The sequence below is a fragment of the Notothenia rossii genome (assembly GCF_949606895.1).
Source record: "Notothenia rossii genome assembly, chromosome: 8".
In the NCBI taxonomy this organism is placed as follows: domain Eukaryota; kingdom Metazoa; phylum Chordata; class Actinopteri; order Perciformes; family Nototheniidae; genus Notothenia; species Notothenia rossii.
In genome coordinates, this window is record NC_136906.1 from 64,626,415 (window position 1) to 64,643,428 (window position 17,014).

General features: G+C 39.4%; 1 protein-coding gene and 1 pseudogene across 2 annotated transcripts in view; one reads left to right on the forward strand and one right to left on the reverse strand.

Annotated features, from left to right (window-relative positions):
- Nucleotides 1-4,889: 4,889 nt before the first annotated feature.
- On the reverse strand, nt 4,890-11,905 carry LOC307015091 (ATP-dependent RNA helicase DDX1-like; annotated as a pseudogene). Its single transcript, XR_013810555.1, has 15 exons — nt 11,707-11,905; nt 11,246-11,275; nt 11,047-11,128; nt 8,035-8,173; nt 7,741-7,801; nt 7,520-7,618; nt 7,322-7,411; nt 6,986-7,125; nt 6,769-6,860; nt 6,613-6,685; nt 6,445-6,517; nt 6,212-6,254; nt 6,026-6,121; nt 5,626-5,746; nt 4,890-5,494 (listed from the first exon to the last, which is right to left on the reverse strand). The product of XR_013810555.1 is annotated as an ATP-dependent RNA helicase DDX1-like (transcript).
- A 47-nt stretch (nt 11,906-11,952) lies between these two features.
- Nucleotides 11,953-17,014, forward strand: part of nbas (NBAS subunit of NRZ tethering complex) — a 184,705-nt gene continuing 179,643 nt past the window's right edge. Inside the window, exons 1-5 of the mRNA XM_079645282.1 lie at nt 11,953-12,090; nt 12,489-12,540; nt 12,867-12,903; nt 15,351-15,428; nt 16,205-16,252. Of these exons, the coding sequence (XP_079501408.1) occupies nt 11,998-12,090; nt 12,489-12,540; nt 12,867-12,903; nt 15,351-15,428; nt 16,205-16,252 (308 nt within the window). The 5' untranslated portion in view covers nt 11,953-11,997. The remainder of the gene's footprint in view (nt 12,091-12,488; nt 12,541-12,866; nt 12,904-15,350; nt 15,429-16,204; nt 16,253-17,014) is intronic.

Consider the following 17,014-nt stretch of genomic DNA (forward strand, 5'->3'; position numbering starts at 1 on the left):
AATTAAGGCTGTGTATACGTTCCTCAAAGCAGCTTGATCAGCCCCCCACTTAGTGCCTGCCAAGCACCTCATAACATTTAAAACCCTTTTACATTTATCTACTACTTTATCAATGTGAGTACTCCATGTGACTCTCTCATCCAACCATATTCCCAGGAATTTAAATGTCTTCAGTTTCTTTAGATCTTGTCCATAAAGTTTTAACCTAACCTCCTCACCTATCCTTTTCCTCGTAAAAAATAAAGTTTCAGTTTTTTCCACCGACAATCTAAACCCCCATGTCAGAGACCAGCTTTCAATTTCCGTTATGGCTTCGTGAATCTTAGCTACAATATATTTTACATTTCTGCCCCTTTTCCAAATAGCTCCATCATCTGCAAAAAGTGACTTATCAATATAAGATCCTACTTGTGTGTATATATCATTGATCATGATAGAAAATAAAAGAGGACTGATGACACTCCCCTGCGGGGTTCCATTTTCAACTTCATGCCTTCGAGAATATGACTTGCCAACTCGGACTCTGATGGCACGGCCAAACAAAAAATACATAATCCAATTATATACATTACCTCCCAGACCCATAATGTCCAGTTTTATTAATAATCCTTCTTTCCACATCATATCGTAAGCTTTTTCCACATCAAAGAATACAGCTACAACACACTCCTTATTCGCTTGGGCTTTCCTGACTTCAGACTCCAGGCACAGCAGTGGATCTAAAGTACTCCGCCCTCTTCTAAACACACCCTGATAAGGAGTCATTAGTTCATTTTTCTCAATGTAGTATGTCAGCCTTTCTGTTATCATTCTTTCCATAACTTTACACAAGTGCGATGTCAGAGCTATAGTTCTATAACTGCCTGGACTTGTTGGATCTTTCCCAAGTTTCCTAATAGGAATAATGACTGACTCTTTCCATACTATTGGCAGCTTCCCTTTCTCCCAGATCTTATTGTACATCTCCAGGGCCCAGGAGTTCAAAACTTTTAATCTCAATCAGATCCAATCAGATTTTGAAATCCCATTTTTTGTGATCCAGGATCAGACAAGTCGGCCAAATGTTGTCCCTGGAGTTCAAAGCAATTCAGGTTAGGATCACCCTGATCCAGATTACGATTTTTCAAGATGACTAGATCCTGAATATCAGTGCTTTAATCCTACCGATCGCCATCTAGTGGATATGAAAAATAATACAAGGAAGACAAGAGACCACATCGCAGAGACATCTATAATGTCTAATTATATTTTTTTATTTGAAAGGTGATGACAGATGATGGACTTTTTTTTTGTTGAAGATATTTTTACTTTAATCTAAATTACATTTTTGATTGACAATCTTTGCTGTTACACTTTTATGAGCATCAACATTTATGTTATAAACATTTGGTTGAAAAACAAAATAGGCCACCACAAACGTGAGCAAAAATGGGAAAAATAAAATGTATTTCCCATGAAGGCTAAAAAGTGTGTATTATTTCAGTTAACAAACGTTGCCATCTTATTTAAATTGAAACATATTTTAAAATAAATTGTACAGTACATTTTGCTCTGGTAATCCACTGGAAATCCACCCCTCTGGTGGGATCAGGGTAATCCAGTTTTTTGGGATCAAACTGATCAATCCTGTGTTGTCGGTTTGAACTACCCGTTTTGAAGATTTGATCCAGATTAAAGCTTTGATTGGATTTCCTGATCTGATCGGATATCAAAGTCATCCTAATACTGTTTTTTGGTTTTGAACTCCCCAAAATCCAAATCTGATCTGATCAGATAGGGATTAAAAGTTTTGAACTCCTGGGCCCAGCAGCTTTCCTAATGCAAAATCACTTAATTTGGTCAACATTATATAACACACATTATCTTTCCCAGGAGCAGTCATTTTACACTTACTTAATGCTCTTCTCAACTCTTGAATAGAAAAAGGTAAATTTACAACACTCTGCGACGAATGTCTTTCTTCATATACATTAGGATGTTCATCGAACACTTCCTGCCTCCTGATCTTACCTTCTTCTGTCAAATTTTCCGAAGAATGAACTTTGACAACATTTTTAGCTAGAATTTCTGCCTTCTCCAAAGCACCAGTGGCAACTTCCCCTCCATTCTCTAACACTGGCAGGTTACTCTGCTGTCTTATTCCCCTCATCTTCTTAATCCTTCCCCATACTTTATCTAATGGAGTAGTTCTACCAATACTTGAACAGAATCCTCTCCAACACTCCCTTTTTGCTCTTTTAACAATGTTCCTTACCTGAGCCTTTTTATATTCTAATAAATTATGTAATGAATGTGTCTTTCTTAGCTTTCCAAACAGCCTGATTTTGTTTCGGATTGCATCATTACATTCTTTGTTCCACCACGGTACCATCTTAACACATTTACTAAGTTTACCAGTTTTATTCCCAATAGTTTGATAAGCGCCTTTAATTATATTTGAAGTAAATTGTTAATTTATTTCATCAATACTTCCTGCCATATCAATCTGATCAAATTCATTATCGCACAATTTAGCAAATATCTCCCAATTTGCTTTAGAAAAAGTCCATCTCATGATACCGTCTAGCTCAACCACATGATTTATATCAAACTTGATTATAATCGGAAGATGATCACTCCCAATACTGTTATTTGCCAATACTTCCCAACTGCTACCAGAAGCTAATTCACTTGTTACAAGAGTTAGGTAGATCGCAGACTCTGTTCCATCTCTAAAATTGATCCTTGTACCTTGCCCATTATTTAAACAAACTAATTCCTTTGCCTCCATTAAGTCCTCCACCACCTGTCCATTGTAATCTGTTGATCTCCCTCCCCACATTGTATTATGTGCATTAAAATCACCAAACCATATTATTTCCTTTCCTTGGCAGAGACTGTCTAATTCCTCTATTTTGAGTTTATTACATGGATTATAAAAATTCAGGACACTAATTTTCCTTTTATTAATCCAAACTTCTACACCCACTATTTCTAAATCATGACTGTTCTTAAATGTTAGCCTACTATAAGACATGACTTCTCTGATAAAGATTGCACATCCCCCTCCCTGGCCATCATTTCTATCCTGTCTTATAGCAGTATATCCCCCAATTATGAAGTCCAAATTATTCTTCAGCCATTTTTCTTGAATACAAATAACGTCTGGTTTTTCTTTTAACTGATATGTATAGGTCTTGAATTCTTGTCCATTTGCAATAAGGCTTCTAGCATTCCATTGCAGAATGAGAAAAACCATTAATCTATTCATTAATCTGTGGATCATCATTATTGGTGGTTAGCATATCATGTATCATTTCAACGGTTATATCCTTTATCCCCAACAATTCACCTGCTGCTTCCACTATTGTTTTCAGTCTTGACCTCTTTTTTGTGTGTTGTAAAGCAACATTCACCACTTTTCCAATAAAGGCCACACATTTGTACTTATTAACAATCAATGCATCCTCTCGATAACACACTTATGTGAACACTTTGTGGAGCTTTCCTTTGCCTGTGGGAGTTTGGGAAAATCTTTTGAAGAGAACATACTTACTGCTACTTGGGATTTCCTAGCTATGTTTAGTGAAACCTTTTCTGTTGCTTCAGCATATGAGACTTTATTTTGTACTTTGTATCTCTGCACCTCCTTGGCCTTTTTTTGCACTTCGCAGATATGCAGCACTATGTTCCCCACCACAGTTACAACATTTCACCTTAGCACCTGCAGTACAACTACCATATTCATGTTCCCCCGCACATGTTGGACACCTGGGCTTAGTTGCTTTGCACTTGTCTGCCACATGCCCAAACCTTTGGCAGTTAAAGCACCGCAGAGGTTTAGGGATGAATTCTCTAACTGGGAAGCTCATGCAACCTATCATTATCTTCTGTTGTATTGTTTCTTCAAACTGAAGAAGAACAGAAAAACTATCCACTAGCTTACCCTGATACCTAGTAGGAAGACGCTTAACTAGAGACACTTTTCCCCCTTTCATTTCTTTCTTGAGTTCTTCTAAGCCGATTTCTATGGGAACTCCACTGATAACTCCAAGTATTTTCCGATTTGCTCCAGGAACATGGCATTTAATTCGAACTTCATTCAGGGTCTTCATTTTCAGTAACTTTTCCTGTTGTTTTGCATTCATCAATTTAACCAACATCCGTCCTTTGCTCAGAAATCTTGCTTGCTTTATCGATCCAATTTCTTTGTGAATCGCTTTAGTCAAGGCCACTGGATGTAGCTTAGCTGCAGATTGCTCACCAAACTCCACGATCACTTTCCACTCTTCATTCTCAATCCTTTTTTTTTACTTTCTTCAATTCATTCTGCGAATCAGATTCACTAAGACTGTCACTTGACATGTCTATCTTCTTTCTTGAATACTTTTTCCAGAGCTCTCAAGTCTCACGCATTTGGCGTGAGACACACGCATTTCACTGCGTTCCCCCCCCCCCCCCCCCGTTGACATTGGCGGTACAGAGGGCTTCATGGTAACTTTGAGGGGAGCCAGAAGTTGTATTACCAAACACCGCTGCCAAGATCTCACTCTGAACTCTGTTCAAAACTTGAGAGCCCTGTTTTTCCTTACTTCATTCCACCCTCCTTCTCCTTCAGATGCACTTTCCATATCCTCCTCTCCAGGACTCAAAGACGCCATTCCACCAGCTGCTCTCAATCTCGCACTCACGTCAACGTTCACTCCAATCTCCGTCCACTATCGCAATGTCCACCTAGCAGTAGACCAGCGTGGTCTAACTCTACATCTTTCTTTATTCTTTTCTACTAATATGGCTGCTGATTGGTGAGCCAAGAAAACTGTGCTTGGTTTTAAAAACGCATGTTCAATCTTTGTGTAGGAGGCCTTACTCATAACTGGAAACAATTCAGTAACAACAGACGGAAAAAAAATATTGCTCTGTGAAGATTATTTATTCTCATGAATTTATCAGAAATTATTAACAGACCTAATAAATGTAATAAACAGGAGATGTTCATAATTGTTGGAGATACTTGCCTACTTTTGAACTCAAACTGAGCAGGCGATTAGTTTATTTCACAAGAAAATACACCCAGACACTTCAATACATTGACTTTCTAGCCAATTACTCCATAAAGAAACTTAAATATTTCATTCAACCACATCAGAAAATAAAACACAATCCAACAAAGTATTTTTCATTAGTGTATGTATCAGAGTCAAGTTTGGCATACCGAGTGAAATAGTAGATTTAAAATTTGGATTATTTTGTTATGTTCATAATTCTGGGTGGGAAAACAACTTGAGAAATAACTGCACACTACTGCGTTGTATCATAAAGGTTCTGTTTCCTGTTGAAGCATTTCTTTAATCTGAAAAGTTTTAGTGCTAGATGGGGCGTGTTCAGAAGGCTCTGAAAAGCTGGTTTGGCATGTATCCCAGGTGGAGGAAGGAAGATTGGGCTTCCCTCTCAAGATTAGCCAGTTCCAGGACCGTTGGTGCCAGAGCATCCACGTGACCCTTTTAGTTACCACCTAGGCAAGGGCAACAGGTTTGTTAGTCATGCTCAACACAACTGCAGTGGATGTATCTTTATCAAAGTTACCAGCAAATCTGTGCAATGATTATGAAAAAATTACCAATTTCTAAGCAGTTTAAAACATACCTCACAAAGCCTTACGCTGACCATAGGTGACCTTTCCATCAAAGTCATCCAAAGGTACTTGGATGTCTGGCTCGCACTGTGTGATGGTGCACTTCAGATGCTCCTCAATATCTGACAGGAGCTGTGGAAAGAGGAAAGGGAATAAAAGACAAGTAGAATAGAGAATCCACAATGGTTAGTGTGGAATTATGTCATATGGGTCAAAAGTGTGTGTGTCAAGCTTTCAATGCTTCCAAATTATAGCAAAACCTTTCTGCTCATTGGAGTTTTACTTTGAATGTTTGCATCTGCTTCCTATCAAATCACTTAAAAAGCCCTCTGCTGAATCAGTTGTATATCAAATTACAGATTTTCCTAGCTGCCTTGGCTTGATTTAGTTTGTTTCTGCATCTTTGTTCACCTCTTTCTCTTTGTACCAGATGGTGCAACCTCCGCCCTCCTTCAGTCGTGTGTTGTAGCAGCCTCTGCCTCTGTTCGCACAAACGTGGTACCACACCTGCAAATATGAAGAAAACATTTGATTTGAACTTCTTTTAAAAGTTATCTGTAATTAAAATGAATTAGCATTTTTCTGTATATCTGCTACCTTCTCCTTTTCCATAGCAACCAAGGAAATGGCCAGTCCCATTCTGCAAGTTAAAAGCAAAAAGAAACTAAAATGTAATTATTTTCAGTTAAATTATAGATTAATGAGACATTTTAAAAAGGTATATTGTGTGAATTTAAAAACAAAACTAATATGGTGACAGAGGAAAATAATAATTGTAACTCCTCTTCAGCCAAAATACACAAACTCAGTCTCAGTTTGTCAGCGCTTACCTCTCGGCTCTTCCGACTCTGCCGATACGATGAACGTAGTTCTGCTTCTCATCTGGCAGGGTGATATTAATCACTGGAGAAAGATGAAGAGAGCGGTCTTATATAAAAACATTTATGATTTTGTGATGACCGCTGGTCCGTTTTATTTTGAAGATCTGAAATATTTACCATACGGAACTCCGTGGACGTCAATTCCTCTGGCAGCTACATCTGTGCAGATCAACAGCCTCACTTCTTTTTTCTGTGAACACAAGAAGATCTTACAACATAAATAGACTGGATGTCATCCATCAAAAAGGTATCATTAAGTTCTTGTTGTTTTACCTTGAAACGCTCCAAGTTAGTCTTATGCTCATTGGGCTTACGATCACCATGGAGACAAACGCAGGACAACTGGTGGCTTTTACTGTCCGGACCTAAAGAAAAAACACCAAAACTGAGTGTTTATTCAGATTTTTTTAGTAGAAAATAAGTTAAACATTAATTAAGTCCTTATTATTTGATATATGTCTAGTGATGGCTGAAATTCTCAGTAGTATACCTCCTCCTTGCTGAATGAAGTACTGTTCCATGTTGTCACAGTCGATCTTGATGGCAGATTATGGCCTGGTCTATCTTGTGCTCTTTGATGGGCCTCACTGTGTACTCGCCCTTTAGTATCTTGATGGCTTCTGACCACAGCTGGTGAGCACAAACAAGCATCGTTAACATATTCCTTTAATTCATCTGCACCTCACATATAAAACGTTTTCAGAAAATACCCCAAAATTGCTTTAACAATCATCTAAGTGTGTTGTTTTACTTTACTGTTTAAAATGGACTGAAAAAAGCATATAACTGATTTTTTGACACATATGTGATTTATCTGAAGTGTTACCTGCAGTCTCTTGCCATCAGAGGTGACCTGAGGGATTTGGTTATGAATCCTGTTGATAAAGTCTGTATAGCCTGCGGACAGAAGGCCATCCTGAGGGATACAGGGAACACTGATTAACCATTAACTGTACTTTGATGGATGCAAAAATGAATGCTTCTGATTTTAAAAAGGGAAATACTAAAGATGTGTTGAACATACACACTCATCCAGGACGAGAAAGCGGACTTGGGACAGACTGAGCTTCCCGGTGGATATGAGGTCGTCCAGTCTTCCGGGTGTTCCCACGACAATGTCAACCTTATTAAAATTTGACACAAAAATCAGAAACAGAAGAGGCAAACAAGGCAAAAATATCTGTTAGTTAAAACTACTTAAAAAGTGTAAACTCAGTTTGTTTGGAGACCGTACATGTCACATACCCCATGTTCCAGAGCAGCCATCTGGTCCTTGGCAGGCACACCACCAATCACCAACAGGTTCCTGTAAGCCAAATCAAAAACATTACTGCATTACTGATATCAACATTTAAAATCTGCTGGTATAAAACAAAAATGTCATCTATAAAAGATAATGCAGGGACATTTAAAAAGTATAATACTGTTAAATGTGCAGAACGTATATTTTTAGATATGGCTCAGCATAAGTACTGCACAGGAAATGGTTTTCCGATGTTTGTGAAATCCATTGTTGTTAATACCTCACTAAAGTCATACCTGAGTTTGGGGTTATCCACGTATTTCGCACATTGAATGACATTGTTGAGGGTTTGTTCGGCCAACTCTTTAGATGGCTCGATGATCAGGGCTTTGGGTGAATTGGATGTTGCTTTCACCTGACTCACTTTGGCACTGCCTGCACAAACAGAGAAAAGAGGGCTAGTCAATGCAGGAATATATCAGTCACATTAGCAATGGTAAAATGACCGCTCTGGTAATATGATTTAAAAATATCCAACGAAAGAAGGCTTTTATTGTGAAACTAACGATTGTTTTATCTAAATTGTCTCTGGTTAAGGTGTATGATAGTCATCGCAGTTCAATTCCGTATATCTGTTCTTTTTGTATATGAAATAAGGTGGTATCCACACACCTGCCTGAGTAGATTTGACTGCGTGGCCCTATGGCGCCTGGTCCATGGCAACAAACCCACTATTGGGGGCATTTTTAAAGTCTTCTCCTCCAAAGTTGAACTGCAGCTCTGCATTCTTGAACACAGATAAGAAAAAGAACCATTTGTATGGTGTAAAACTGGCACCTGTTTAATCCAGCATTACTTTGATTTGATACCTTTAGAACGCAGGAGGCAAAGAAGGGCTGACTCTTCAATTGTTGAGGGATCTCAAAAGTCACACCCAGGTCATTACTTGAAGAGAAGAAGACAAGAAACATGAGAAACATTGCTATAGTGCCCCAATTAGTTAATGATAATAATATGACTGATAACTACTAGGACCGCACCAGGGTTTCCCACACATAGACTTTACTTGGGCGGGTCGCCCAGGTATATTAACGGCCGCCCAAGTGTATTTCACGACCCATTTAGGTATTTCTTCTTTTTTTTGTATCCGTCAGCGAACACGACTCCATCTGCGATCAATCAACTTGTGGACAATGATCCCTCGCTCTACGCCTCCTGTACCCAGGCCCGGACTGGCCATCGGAAGGACCGGGGGGTTTTCCGATGGCCTGGCCTGTTAAGTGGCCTGCCTCACACAGGGTGACTGGCTGTCTTCATGATGTGGCCTGCCGACATGGCCACTGTCATACAGATTATAAATCGAAGCCCTTGATTGGTCTCTGTGTATCAGTCAAGCTCGGGATAACCTCAGCTCAGGAGAGGTAAAGGACTCTCTGAGTGTTTAGATAGTTAACTTAGTCTAAGTCAGTGGTTCTCAAAGTGGGGGGTACGCCCCCCCCTGGGGGGGCGCAGAGGCATGACAGGGGGGGCGCGAGAGACCAGGAGGAAAAATGGTTATTTAAAAAAAAGAAATAGAAAAGATTTAAAAGAAAATCATAATTTTAAAATTATTGATTCGAAAATAATATGATGCAGTACAGTACTATTACGTCTGGGTCTCTGTGTTTCATTAAAGCTCGGTTCTGTGTGTGTGTGGAACGAGCCATTTTGTGTGCGTGCGCGGGAGAGAGAGAGCGCACTGGTACCGGAGATCGTTGTTGTTAGCTTCTGGTGCTAGCGAGCTACGCTAACAGATATAAGGAGTTTTTTCAACAACAAGGTGGAAGAGAGTCCTCTCCTGTCGGACTGAGAGGCTCAGTGAGCTAAAGGACTCTCTCAGTGTTTAGATAGTTAACTTTAGTCTAAATTATCTCAGTGGGTCTCAAACGTTTTGGTCACCATTAAAGATAATCAATTATTTCCAAGGCACACATTTATATGATCATTATAGTTATAAAAAAATAAGAGAATAAATGAAAAACAGGTATGAAATACTATATGACAGTAAAAAAAGAATAAAGTTTAAAAGGGTGATTTGTAAAATATCCATAAAGAAAAAGTCAATCTGTTTACAGTTCTGTTTCAAATGGGTGTTGAGAGATGTATCCATAGATCTCTTCATTTTGCTCTCAAAGTGCACCAGATTGATGCTTTTAACTTCAATATTTAAAAATAAATCTTCCCGGGGGAGCTTGCCCCCGGACCCCCCTATGTGAGGTCCACACACCGCCTATAAAAATAGCGCTTTACCCCTGCTTACACCTATATGCCGTGAGCTGATTATCGAGCCTTCATTGTAACTGTCTGACTGTGTATATGCGTGGGGAGTGTTGCACTAGAAAATTCCACTGTAGCGACCGGTACATTAATGGGAAACCCTAAATGTTTGAGCACCCTCTATGAAACGTCAAGCTACCCCACAGCACCCCCAAAATAAATCTCTGGCTGCCGCCACTGAGCCTGACCATTTGTGTTGGGGGGGCCAGACTTTTTTTTTTCTCCAAAGGGGGGGCCTGACAGAAAAAGTTTGAGAACCACTGGTCTAAGTTCTCAGTGTGTCTCAAACGGTTTGGTCACCATTTATGTAAACACATATTCCCATTTGAGGGGGTAGTGATTAGTAAAATATGCATGAAAAAAAAGTAAAAAAAAATAAAAAATAGGTGAAAAAAGGTAAGTTACACTTTTAAAACTTGTTGAGAGCTAAAACTAGCCTTTGGTGCTGCCTCAAAGAGGAGCAGGGGCGAGAGGAGGGAGACAGGAGAGGCTGATTCAGGAGCACAGACACACTCACAAATATAAATGAACCAAAAATAAATAAATAAACAAGTTTCAGTGTTTTTTCATATTGATATGGTATGTTATTGGTTTTGGACATGATTTTTATGATTATTGAAATGTATAGTTCTGTTTCATATAGGTGTTTCCATAAATCTAGTCTCTTTATTTTCCCCTCAAAATGCACCAGATTGATGCATTTAACTCCAAAATAAATAAAAAATCTTACCGGGACCCCCTAGAGGATTTGAGGTCCAACCCCACTTAAAATCACATGGATAGGTTCCTAAATATATTTAAAAAAAATGTTTAAATAGTAACCCATGTCCACATGTTTATTTGTGGGTAGTAGATTTAAACTATAGGGCTATCGCTACCTGCCTGTACCTGTTCGCCCTGCCATCGTGTGAAGGGTCTGCTAACAAGCGACCAACAGAAAGGTTAATGTTAATGTTGTTGCATGTCACAAAGGCAGGTCACCTCACACTTACCAGTCTTGATGGAAGCTCTGCCAGGCTTGCCCTCCTGCTCATCCTTCAGGGTCTCATACACAATCACTGGCATACTGAAGGCCTGTGGATCAGAAATGATTACACATACATTTTGTAATGTTTCCAACTTGGGCTGATGTTTAAATGCAAACTTTATATGTTAGTTGTATTATAATCTGAGTGACTGTCAAGTATTTACCCCTATTTTACCACTACCAGTTTCTGTCGCCTGAAAAAGGGAATACAAAAGGAGAATGAGGCAGAAACTTGTTGTGTTCAAATTTTGAATAAGAAATAAAGAGGGAGGCCTACAATAAGCACATCTCCTCCACCAAGAATACATGGAATAGACTCTGCCTGGATGTCAGTAGGTAGCCTGACACGTAGCGATTGCAATAAATCAGTTTAGTGTCAACTGTTAAGCTTGCAGAAATGTCTAACAGGTCGAAACAATGTGCACAGCACAGATATCACAAAACAGACGTAGATTTACAGCCAGTCTTAGAACTCTTCCACAGCCTGCGCTATTTCAGGCATAACACCCATTTCTGTTGAACAAAATACATATTTAAGGTTTCACTGCACTCACGTGGTTTTTAAAATTAAAGTAATGTTGAATTCATGCAACATGAACACGGTTAGATTGATAGATATTCTTACCCGAAAACGCTGCCGGTGCAACTCCTTTAGTGGTCCTGCAAAAATGACTTGTATCATTGGTTCCGGTTGGTGAGTTCGTAAAATACGGATATAATATAATTGCAAATTATACAAGGAGGGCTACGACAGCATATATGTCTGTGTTTAAACATCATAGCGTTTAAGTTATTATCAAGCCATGAGAATACTTAACTTGGGCTGTAAACTACATTTTCCAAACGCTGTTCCCTTATAAATATTGTCCAGTGCTGCTCCCCGTAGACTTTTTTTTGACAGGCTGTTCAAGTAAACATGGCTGAGGAAAGCCTGATAGAAGGCGAAGATGAAAACATTTTGTACGATTTACTTGTTATTAACGAATGGCCGGCAGAGACAGACACTCAGGTTGGTCAGACTTCTTTATTCCCGTGTTTTTAGTAAGGTACGTGGTTATCATGTTGAACATTTATCTGTAAAGATCACCCTTTGAGAGTCAACTCTTAATCAGTTGCACACCAAAGCCACGTAGCACAATACATTGCTAGCCAAATCCTCACATTCTCCTTGCACATTGACCTATTGTGTAGCTTCATTTTTCATCATGATTACTTTTGCAATCAGCAGTTAAGTTCCATTCATTCGGTAACATTGATATTCCGCGCCATTAAGCGAGCCATAGCCTAACAAGTATGTGGGTGCTAGCCTAACTTTGGCGCTGTCACATGTTAATTAAAGTTAACACATAATAAATGATGACCCCGATGCTACTGCTGAGCTCACATGTCACTTTCTAACATTTGCAGTTGCGGGGCAACAAGGAGCACAACACATCAGTTATTGCCAAAGCAGTGACAGGTAAGCTTTTATATTTGTGTTGCCTAATTGTGATACTCTTCACATTGAAAGGGGGCACTTTACTTAATCACAAAATATATAATCAGCACCTGGCCCTTGACTATTGTTTTTTCCAAATGTGTCTGTTCACTCAAATTGAAGCCCATCAGTATTCAAGGTATCTAACTAAGTAAGATATGCAAGTTTCCTTCCAAGATTTATAACCAAGGAAACACATTTTCCCTAATCTTACTGTAGGAGGTCCCAGAATCATGATCATCAGACCTGATGTCATTAGTACAGGGTTGCCATTGTGATGCTTACTAACTGTGATTTATTTCTTACAGGGCCATTCCGTCTAGTCTTGCACTACTTGTGGTACAGGTACGTTTATCAATATATTGCTAGCAGGTTTACGTGACTTGACATTATTTCCACATTGTGATTGACCACATGCAACTGTGATTCATGGTGCTCAAGTTATGTGGCTGTGTTTGAGTACATTACATTTAAAACAAAGTTATTACTTGTAATGTCTGTAGACCGCTTGTATGTAAATGAGCTATCTTTATGAATGCAAAAAAGGGTGTGTATTTTTTAAGCACTGACTATGAAATCATTTTTTGGTTTGGTACTTCAAAAAAGCTACACAAATATGAGTCTTAAGAATAACAATAATAATAATATAACTTAGTAGGGAATGAGCCCTTACCCCAAGTGAAGGAGTTCAATTATCTCGGGGTCTTGTTCTCGAGTGAGGGAACAATGGAGCGTGAGATGGGTCGGAGAATCGGAGCAGCGGGAGCGGTACTGCAGTCGCTTTACCGCACCGTTGTGATGAAAAGGGAGCTGAGCCAGAAGGCAAAGCTCTCTGTCTACCGGGCCATTTTCGTTCCTACCCTCACCTATGGTCATGAAGGATGGGTCATGACCGAAAGAACGAGATTGCGGATACAAGCGGCCGAGATGGGTTTTCGCCGCAGGGTGGCTGCTGTCTCCCTTAGGGATAAGGTGAGAAGTTCAGTCATCCGGGAGGGACTCGGAGTTGAACCGCTCCTCCTTCGCGTCGAAAGGAGCCAGTTGAGGTGGTTCGGGCGCCTAGTTAGGATGCCACCTCGGCGCCTACCTAGGCAGGTGTTCCAGGCACGTCCAGCTGGGAAGAGACCAAGGGGTAGACCTAGGACCAGGTGGAGGGATTATATCTCTTCGCTGGTCTGGGAGCGCCTTGGGATCCCCCAGTCAGAGCTGGTTGATGTGGCCAGAGAAAAGAAAGTTTGGGGCTCTCTGCTGGAACTGCTACCTCCGCGACCCGACCACGGATAAGCGGGAGAAGATGGATGGATGGATAATATAACTTTGCTCAGAATGTTTCCAATCACGGTGGCCGTCTTTTATGTTTGAATGATTATTTAAAATTACTATGATAGCCGCACTAACAATGAACTACCGATGTTACCTTGTTCAATTCACCTAGAGCCATTTTACTAGTTCTATTATTTGACCAAAATTAAATAGGCCTATGCTTTTTACCTTAACCTGGAATTAAATAATTTATAAATAATCCAACACAACTGGAACCCTACCGGTTTATCTGTACCTCCTGAAAACTACTTAACAAAAGTCTCTAAGACACAACCCTTTATTCTAGATGCATCATTTCTTACCTTGCTCTTATCGCACAGTATCTGTTGAAACCTGTTTAACAGATGGCTTTATCTGGCCTGCAGTGGATTCTGTAGTGCTGTAGCACCAAGGCCTGCTTATCTCATCAGAAGGTGGTTGGCTAGCACCATCAATAAACTCATTAAATATTTAAGACCTCCTCTAGTCATGCTTTTCTCTTAGCTTCCCTTCTCTTTTTCTTTTTTGGATGAGAAATCAGGGATTTTATTACAGTACAAATGACCCAGCAGAGTGGGTTGAATTCCTTCCATGTGTCGTAGTATAGTACAAACATGCAATGTTGATAAACTTTAAAATGCATATTTTGTTGCTAAACAAGATTTTGTTAGAATCAATTTCACCAAATCCTCAACTGCACAGCAAATCAAATCAATCCAATAAGACCAGCGGTGGCAACATCCCCACTACTTGCACACTAAGACAGGCAGTATACAGGACTGATAAAACTCAAAACTAAACTGTACTCTTCAGATCAACATCTGTTTGACAGTTCATAATTTTTACATTAAATAACCTCTAAATTAATTACTAGTACATTTAAAATTGTATGATGATGATTGTATTACATGTTTTTTATTTAAAAATAAAAACAACATTTCTAAAGTACATTATCTAATTTAATTTAATGCTGAACTATTTTTCTTTTTTACTTACTTTTATCCTACTTTTATTGTTTAATTCAAGTGATTGTAATTTCACTTTAACTACATTTTGGGTACTGTGTTTATTTGATTTATTTTTTATTTGAGCATAAATATATTAAAAAAATATATTTAATTTAGTTAAAAAAATGGTCTCATCTATGCTAATAAATTTCCCGTTCACACTTTCATGTAGTGATTAATGTTTTACATCAGATTCACTGACTTTTCAACCCATCACTCTAGACACAGTGATTAAGAATGATGTCATCCACCCGTTGCTTCTCTTTTCCCTGGAGATCAGTCCCTCAGTAAAAGTTGCTCTCATCAGATTTGTGAAAGTTTAAGGGAGGAAAGTTTTTGCTGGGAACTTTTACCCCTCATTAAAAAGACTTCTAACAATTATATAATAATATAAGTTAAGTTAAAACTGTTTAGCTGTTTTGTTGATCTAATTAATTAACATGTTAATTCCTTGATTTGTTTGTTTGTTCCTGTAAACATCAGCCCCTCCAGCTCGTGTCTACCTCTGGGTCTTGTGCGCCTGGCCCATAAGCAGATCAACTGGCAGCTGGTGCTTGCAAGGTGCCACACACACACACACACACACACACACACACACACACACACACACACACACACACACACACACACACACACACACACACACACACACACACACACACACACACACACACACACACACACACACACACACACACACACACACACACACACACACACACACACACACACACACACACACACACACACACACACACACACACTTCCACTCTCTCTCTCTCTTTGTGATCAATACCTGAAAGCAAGCCATGGTCTTGCTGACTTGTTCTAAGCCTCCCTCTCGTTTGGTTTCCTCTCCCTTTTGCTTATCCCCTTGACCAATCATTTAATTCTACTCACTACAGCAGACACACCCAACAGAAAGGCCGTTTTTTAATTGGCAATCGATCCCAGCATGTAAGATGGCGTTAAGTGTGGATTTCCATTAGGTTGATGTGTTTGATCCTACAATTTCATTCCTGTCTGCCTTTTAAACCTTTCGCCTTTCATTTTAATTCTCTATCCATCCTTGATTATCTGTCTTTAACTATCATTGCTCTGTTTAATGCTCCCGATTATTATTGTTTCTCCTCTCTTCAAGCCATCCACCATTGGCTCTTATTACAGTCTTTATCTCCCTGCCCCTCCAGACACACACTCTTATCTTCCTTAATCACCATGGATTCATTTCACCTCCACTTTCTAAAATGTTGGTTGTATTGACCTCCTCTCAGCCCGTGCTCTCTTTTCTTTCTCTCTCTTGATCATTCCTGACCATCCTCTTGTTCTCTCCACAGTAATGGCAAACTGTTGGCAGTGGTTCAGGACCAGTGTGTGGAGATTAGGTAATTATTGAACTCTCTCCTGCTGTTTGAAGCTCCCTGTCTTTGTGTGTGCGAGTGATAGAGAGAGTTTTAATTAACAAGATGGCTAATCACATCTCCCTTTTTAAAAAAAGTCTAAGCTTGTATCTGAAGAATAAAGCATCAATACAATCAAAGACAACTCAATTAGTCATAGTAGAAAACATTTGAGTCAATTTAGCAAACCTTTTGTGGCACTTCGGGCTGCCTAAATGTTTCCATCATCGACCAAAGCATACATGCACATGAGCGTGTTTGTGCTCATTTTGAGCTGTTTCAATTATTTTCCGACACAAATCCAATTTTCCCCCTTACACGGGAAAAATGTGCCCGCTCAGCACTGTGCTCCATTGACACAATGTAGTGCTTTAAATGGAGCAAAATTGAAATGAAAATCAATAGCAATAAAGCAGGTATACAAATATGTCTTGCTCTCTCTTCGACTGATTTGTCTCAAAGGGCTGCCTTCCTCTTGACCCTCTGCGTAATTGAAAGTCATTTTCACATATCAATACGTACAAATAAAGAAAGTATCTGTTGTTGACTCTGAGAACTGCGTTGGTTGACCCGATGTAATCGAGACCAATCTCCTCTTATGCCTCAGATTGATGTACTGGGTTTCTCCGTACTCCTTTGTACACACCCCTGTTGTTAAATCACAGAGTGTGTTATAGACTTGCTTTATGGCATTTGTCGGTGTGAGTGGGTGTTTTGTCGGCTCAAGGCCTTATCCATTGAGCTTTG